The following is an 8,126-nucleotide window of genomic DNA, read 5'->3' on the forward strand; positions in this document are numbered from 1 at the left end:
AATATAGTAGGAAAACATTATAGACACACACAGAATGGACCTTTTCCAACAATTACTATCCCTTGTTTTGTATAAAGTTCAAGATACTTGTTACAGCCTAATCTGTTATGAGAAATAGAACTTGAACAGAAAACTTCTTTTGAATAACTGTATAGGATGCAGCCTTAACTACTAGGTAAAGCTAGTGACAACTGATACTAGCTCAGTGGGCTGACTTTTACAATCTGAGGAGTCATAATATTCAGGGAGGATTTATTTATACCATGATTAAATCAAGAAAAAAGACCAAGCTTCCTTTGGAAATTCATTGTTTTCTGTGTAAGGTTGTTGATTAACAATTATTTCATTCTGCTTTAATAAAACACGTTGGTTTGAAAGTAAAGGATTTAAGCAACATAGGAGCATAATCCCAAAACTTTTGGCACACAACCTATGTGCCCTTTTGCAGTGCAGAACTTTATCTGCTAATAAACAAAACAGAACGGCTGCCTCTACCTTTCTCCACGTATAGGTACCAAGCAAAATCACTTGAAGAATTGAACTTGCATCAATTGCCACTATCTGACCTTGACCTTTAATCTATATTCTGAATCTAGAAACCAAGCCATTTTGAGCAAGTAAACTATCTGTCCGAAGGTGAAAGGTAGAAACTTCAAATAGACCAAATGACAGGTAGAAATTCCATGCTGGTTGTTGCCAAAATTATAATGTAACTCACTCTCACATATTCAACTTCTTAATATACAACTTTGCTTATCAACTAATCCAGAGTAAGTGGCCTTTAAAGGGAACTTAAGATCCAACCTATTGACGTTGAAATTCTTCAGCGTCTCGCATTAATTCACAATATGCTTTCTAGAGTAACAGCAAATATCAACACTAAATATTGATATATGCATTTTTCTTCTAAGTGGCTTGAATGATTTTATTCAAGCAGTAATTCCCTTTATTGTTGAAGTATAACTTAATACATAACACAGTAGTATCTGTATTCCATCTTGTATATCCAGTTAATATAGCAAAGCTACTTTGAAAAATAGAACTTTCTGACCAATTTTATTTTTAAACTTCACAAATAAAAACACACAGGACAAATGACTTATAAGTCAAAGACCTTTAACAAGCCACAACATGAATTATAAAATATGACCAAAGTCCCATATGAAAGCACATTACCACACTTATATTAAATCTTTTTATTTTTGTATCTGACTTTAGACAGACTCCTGCACAGGGGGCTCATACCCATCAGCTCGTTCTACCTTGGCACCAGTTTCATCACCTGATGGCTTTCCAGCACCACCACCTTCACCATGCAGTTCCATCAGCTTGCCCACTACAAATAATAATACAACAGTTTAAATACATTTTTATGCTAAGATTCTACATTTAGACCAAAGTTAACTAGGTGCTTGTAAAGAATGAAGCCACATTTAAAATTAAATTGCTTGTCTGCTTTTCAAACACAATTCAGAATTAACCTTTTATGATTTATGGGAATGTCAGCATTTGAAAATCATAATCATTGCTTCATCTGGGACCGAAACAAATTGTCATCATTCATTCCCAACAAATGAATATAGTGAATGCTATTCTTTTGATAAAATAGCAAAGTGCTTACATTCAAACTTGGGCTTCTTAAGCATCTTGACTTTACGAACGTAGACATCATGAAGGGGATAGATGGACTGACATGCTTTTTCTATGTCTTTACCAATGCTGTCTGGGATCCTAGAATGGCAGAAATGAAAAGAGTTAGTAGGTTTCAAATTACCAAACAAAGCAGAACCAAAGATACACAGTATTGAAAAACACCCCGAAGATAGTACCATTGTTTTTGGTTTTTGCCTATTAAGCATCCCAGAAAGCTGTCACTATTGCTGGCACTTGGGTGGAGATGGCACTACAGGGACTGGGTCCTTCTCCATTGATCATGCACAATAATGATAAAAAAAAGAATGGCATAGGCATGTGAATCCAAATTTGAGCAAAGAATGAGTAAAAAGATCAGACCCAAGGCCCACCTTCTCTAGCATTTTGCTGCCACACTGGCCAATCAGATGATTATGGAAAACAGGACATGAGCAAAAGAGCACTCTCCCACTCATGATTTCCAACTGATACTTTGCGCCACACTGCCTCTGATGACAGAGATAGTACATAGCTATTGTGACTAGTAGCATTATTCTCCATGAATCTGTCAGGAAGACCTCAAGCAGCAAAGTCACATTATAACATACCTCCACAACAGAATAAAGCAACAAAGAAATTTTATGATGCTTATCTCAGAGTTGTCCCATCTCATGTACAGCACAAGACTGCTACGAATGAGTACCAAATACTTCAGGAAAATGCAAGACAATACAAGAGATTTGCCTCAAATGTGTGATTTTGATGGCAAAGGAAGATACTACAATTGTTGTGGAAGGGGCAGACATAACAAATACCATGTAAGAGGAAAGCAGAATGACAAAGAGGCTGGGTAAGAAGGGCTAAAATAAATGAATATTAAGAATATTGTTGCTGCAATCAGGCTCCCACCATAATCTAAAGCTGCTTAACCCCCCCCCCATTAATAAGGTTTAATTTAACAAGCTAGGAATACAAATGTGACATTAAAATGACTACAATAAAGCTTGATTCCAAGTATGGCTGATAAAAGTATCAGCCAATACTTACAATAAAGCCAGCTGAAAAACCCTACAAATCTGAACACTAAATTGTATGCTAGGGCCTCCAATCAAATTGCTAGTTCCTTGCAAAGCAAAAACAAAGATGCTGTTTATATAGCACTGAATGGCTAGAGATGGAAGGTCATACCAGTGGCACCACAATCTCTCGTCGTCATTTAATTTCTTTCCTTTTTTGAAAGGGATGCAAAAAGAAAGTTAGGTTGAGTAAGCCCCACTGAATTTTCAGTAGAACTTACGTCTGAATATACATGGTTAGGATAGTACTGTATGTAAACAGTTAATGGTGGGTCTGGAAAAACTACACTCTGCTTGTATGCTTGCATAAATTGCTTGTGAAAATAAATGTAAGATGGAATGAAGACTGCCTTCCTAAAAGTGAGACACAAATTTTAACCTACAGTTTATTGACGACTTCTTTCAGATCATTGGTTTGTACTTCTCGTGTCATGATTTCCACCATTTTCTTGCGGATTTGGCGGACTTGCTGGTGCTGGGCATAAGAAGTCTTGCGAATCTGGTTAGTTCGTTTCTTGGTGAAGCCAACACAGAAAAGGCGTAGAAGATACCCATCTGTAGTTTTCACATCAACATGGGCTTCAATCATTGTCTGAAAAATAACAATTTCTTGTTTTGGCATAATGTATTTAGATAACAATGGTAATATTAAAAACATTTAATCAGCTGTTCAGTACAACGAAGAAATGCTTAAGAAGCCAATGCAGTCACATCTACAAAACAAAAACCTCTGTTAACTAGCCACTTTCATGATTTGTTGGAATTATTTCAAATCCAGGATTTAGCCTCGTGGATATGCCTTTATTCATCGTCCAGCATCTAAAGATTTGCACCACCCTATGACAGCAACCAAGTACAGGACTTATCATTTTGTTCAATTACATTCAAATATTACTAACCTGCCATTTTTTGACCATTGAACACATTTTGTCACGAGTGAGATCCATTCCATGGAAGTTTGTCAAACAGTTTTTCCCTTGCACATCCTCTGTAATCAGTTTGAATTTACGGAAGGCAACTTCATCATTCTGTAGGTCAGCAAGACTCACTTCAAATACACGGCCCTTAAGTCCATCAGAGGCAATTTCTAAAAATATTCAATAGTGTTAATTAATGGGTCTTTCATAAAGACTCTGAATTAACCACTGGTTAAGCTAACAACCAGAAGCAAAAACATTGTGTCAAAATTTTCTCCACTGTGATCTATGTGGCTTGCTCACAAGTAAATATGCATAGGATTGTCATCAAAGCTTTCTAAACAAAATGCAATATAGACAATTTCATACAAAGTTTCAGGTTCTTTTGCTTTCCTTTGCACTACTGTACTGAGCCGACAAGAATTCAGCACCAATTTTTTCTGCACCACATAGAGTAAATAATTTATAAATAAAAAGTTGCAGCAACTATCAATTTAGAAAGTTTTTAGCTAGCAAGTCTTAGAAAACTACTGCACAATTAAAGTATCTCTGCTATATAGGCAACTTACTTGTTCCCTGAGTCCTAGTGACTAATGTCTTCCCAATGTTTCGAATATTGAACATTGCTGGGGCCTTGACATCATACCAGTCCTTCTTTGAAAAGGGATCAACCCTAATTTTCAAGGAGAGAAAAAAAGTTTTCAGACCGGTTCTTTTCATTAGCAATTTTTTAAGTCATCTTCAAAAACATTGTTCTGCCACTTTCTCAACAGCCCAGGCAAATACAAGATCTGATATTTTTTTACCTGCAATGCAGTTTAATCCATCTACTTGTTTTATCCATCTACTTTAAAGTGTATACACTGGGATTGAAAGGAAGTCCCTGTGTTCCAAATGGCACTACCTTTCATCCTTTTGAGTTACAAGAAAGGCATCAACTCTGTTAGATTTACAGGTCAATCCTAACCACGTTACTTTAAAGTTCTATAGAATTCAGTCAGGCTTACTGCCAGGTAAAGTGGGCTAGGACTGCAGCCTTGGTCCATTATCCCTTTATCTCACCGAACATCAATAACTACCCTTCAGAGCAACGAATACTACAACAACCAGGAAACCAATAAAGTGATCAAACACGTGATAAACGCCTGATGGTACCTGAAGCTTTCCTATTTTATTTCTATGCACAGTCTAAGGTAGGCAACAATATTTTAACCGACAAAGTAGATGAAGAGCCCAGCCCGATAATCAGTTGTCCCTACTGGTAAACCGGTTACTGTGGAACTACCCGCCGCCGGCCCATTTTCTATCTTCCCTCCACAGCCTGAATCTTCCCAAAAGAATTAAATGGTGAACAAAAGGCCCCTGCAGAAACCTCCACAGCAAAAATGCGTTGACAAGTAACAAGCTGACTAAACCCTCCACTACACCTTGGACTTTGCTGTCGGAAAAAGGCTCGACGCTGTCCTGGCTCCGAAATCGGGTTCCAGGCACAGGAATCTCCCACCGACCCACCCCAGGAACTGCTCGTACCCATTCTAGAACTATTTATGCCCACGCACTTCCCTCTTTCCTAGAGAGCCGCCATGTCAGCAGCACCTTCTCTACACCTCACCCCCCCGTTCCTCAATCCAACCAATATCGGAGGCATCCGACATTTTCAGGTCGCCGCTCCTGCTCAGCCACGCTCCCCTTATCCCAACACTTGTGCCTGGCCTGACTTACACTTTCTTCTTAGCGCCTTTCTTGCCTCCTTTAGTGAGGCGCTTGTTCTTGCCTACCGCCATAGTGAGGTGCAGGGAGCCAAAGAGGCCAGACTTTTAAGGCCACGCGAGATTATACGAGAACCGGGCTCACGCGAGAGTTACAATTGTTGCACGTATCGCGAGAACACTAAACTAACTCTGGGAGGGCATGTGGCGGGACGTCAGAGCGGCCTCTGGCGGCAAGCTGGTTGTTCGGCACTCTCGACGGACCTTTTTGTTTTAATTGAAAAAGAACTAAGCTCCCTTCCCTTATTGAAACTGTGCTCCTCGTTGCCCTCGTGGTGAGGAAGAAATACCTCAAGCATTCATGCATACGCTATCCATGGTGGTGTGGAATAGGAGAAAACCGCACCTGTCCTCGCAGCTGCTTGTTTCTAAAGCTCCTTTACGGTAAAATGAAGAGATTCGACGACATTTATACTACCACCCGCACAGCAAGTTCGTTGGTATAGTTAGCAGCTTTTATGGCATAACGCTATGTTCTCCTTTTCTCACAAGATCTTTTACTGTGCTTTTAATTACAAAGCAAGCACTTCAAGTGTTAACAGAGTTGGCTACAACAAAGGGGAAGTTGCAAGCATATTTACCTCCAGCACTTTAGGACAAATCTAAAAATTGTGTTTTTGAGTTACAGAGAACTCTTCATCACTCACTTTGGAAAGCAATTTATATGTACTTTGTAAGATGGTTTTGGTAAGAGTTTCATAAGTACAAGGTCTTTGGAATAAATTGAGGTTATTTATTTATTTATTATATTTGTATCCCAACTTTCCTCCAAAGAGCTCAAGGGGGTGTACATGCTTCTCCCCTCCCCATATCCTCACAAGTAGGTTAGGCTGAGAGACTGTGACTGGCTCAAGGTCACTCAGTGAGCTTCATGCCTGAGTGAGGATTCAAACCCTGGTCTGCCAGGTCATAGTCCTACACCCCAACCGTTACACTACAATGTGGTGGATGTACATCGAGCACACTATATGGGATGGTTGAACGTCAATATGAAGTAGGCATGGCTGAACATGAATTACATTTGTAGTGAAGTTCACAAACCAACTTCAGAGGCCTATCAACTATGATGAATAACAAAATAAATTATTCCTATCAGAGCACAAAAATAAGATCTGGCAAGAATAAGATGCAAAAAGCTGTTCAAAAAGGCACGTTTTCCCCTCCTCTCTGCATGATTACTACAAAAATCATAATTATTCCCAGACAGATCTTGATACTGATTATTCTTACAGTAGTAGTTAGAATGTGAGCTCCTCAAAACCCCACTTGATGCAATTATATTGAGGTTAAAATAAATGTGTGGGGAGGGGGGCGTTCTAGATCCATCCCACTGCTGATTAGATTCCCCTCCACCAGAGGAACTATCTGAAGTCGGAAGCTTCCTGTACTCATGTTACATGTAGACTCTCTTGAGTGATGATTTCCAGGGTTCTATAACACATGGGGAGCCCTGCTTCCCATAGTTGTGGAAGGTGATGAGAATGGGACTGGAGAGCATGCTCATCCTCACAGCCCCCCTCATATGTTTACACATGATGTAAACACCTAACTGGGGCTTAAGACAATTAGTGATCTTCCCTGAAATTAGATGGTTTTAAAATTGTCACCAGACAACATACATATCTTAATAAATGAGTGGTAATTTTTAAAAAAATAAAATGATAGTCAAATGGTAGTAAGACTACAATGATTACAGTTTTTAAGAACTGTAACCTTTGACGGACTGTAAATCTAGTTCCATGCAGTTTGTGACTTTATAAAGCTTGTTTCAAATAATGTTTATGCAAGTTATTCCAATGCCTTGTGCAGCACACATACACACAAAGAATCTTACCAACACAGATAAAAATACAATTACTTTAAAGGCTGGAGAAATGTCTCCTTAGTAGAAATGACATCATTTTCTCAAGCTACTTCTCACTGTAGAGAACAAGTATTTGTTTGACTTGCTTATAGATTTGTCCAAGACTTAGGGAGTGAAGAATGGAAATACCCTTATTTTTCATTTCCTTAACAGCCAAGCATTCATAATCCCCTCACTTATACAACTCCTAGTTACAGCCATACTGAAGAATCTGGATTCCTTTTCTCCTTTAGCAATAGACTATGCGGGTGCAGTTTCTTTTTCTTTTTTAAATGTCAGGGCACATGTAATAGATAGGATTGGTGGACTACATTTAACAATGTGACCTTGGAAAAGCAAATGGATGCATAGAACAGCTCAGTTGTCATTGCTCAAATTTAGAGATGTAAAGGCCTTAAAAAGTCAGAAACATTTAGAAGAAAACAAAGTTGTTTTTCTCTTATTTTTTCCAGGAAAGAAATGGATTGTTTGGGGTAAAATAAAAAACCCTCTTATGCAATATTTTCCCTTTCAACATGATGGGTGAAATATTTTCTAAGGTAGCACTTTAAGTACTGGTGCAAAATTCCTACATCCAAAATTCAAAGGAAGTGGGATTACAACAGCAGGCCCACCCCAACACATGCACACACAGTGCAAACGCTCTTCTGCTTCATGAAAATCCTTCTGACACAGTCTGAATGTGTAAATGGTATGGAATGGTTCCAGATGCAAAAACACTAGAGTCTGACTGTACAACCCAGGATCTGCCTTCATCTGTTCTTTCAATATACAGCTGAAAAACCTCTGATGAAATTAGGAGAATCATTTTCAGTTCTTTCTATTGTGACCTCCATTAATTCCAGTGAGCTTACAGTTGTGAAGTTCT

At 38.7% G+C, this 8,126-nt stretch overlaps 1 protein-coding gene and 1 non-coding gene across 2 annotated transcripts; both read right to left on the minus strand.

Moving 5' to 3' along the window:
- Positions 1–1,181: 1,181 nt before the first annotated feature.
- Positions 1,182–5,456, minus strand: RPS3A (ribosomal protein S3A). The gene is made up of 6 exons (XM_061584660.1): positions 5,348–5,456; positions 4,195–4,298; positions 3,608–3,795; positions 3,092–3,300; positions 1,622–1,731; positions 1,182–1,336 (listed from the first exon to the last, which is right to left on the minus strand). Exons 1-6 carry the CDS (start codon positions 5,407–5,409, stop codon positions 1,215–1,217), a joined length of 795 nt encoding a protein of 264 aa, XP_061440644.1. The 5' UTR covers positions 5,410–5,456; the 3' UTR covers positions 1,182–1,214.
- LOC133364711 (small nucleolar RNA SNORD73) lies at positions 1,499–1,565 on the minus strand. Its single transcript, XR_009758010.1, has one exon. It is a non-coding gene; the product is annotated as a small nucleolar RNA SNORD73 (small nucleolar RNA).
- Positions 5,457–8,126: the final 2,670 nt, after the last annotated feature.

Source organism: Rhineura floridana, chromosome 9 (assembly GCF_030035675.1).
Source record: "Rhineura floridana isolate rRhiFlo1 chromosome 9, rRhiFlo1.hap2, whole genome shotgun sequence".
Classification (NCBI taxonomy): Eukaryota; Metazoa; Chordata; class Lepidosauria; order Squamata; family Rhineuridae; genus Rhineura; species Rhineura floridana.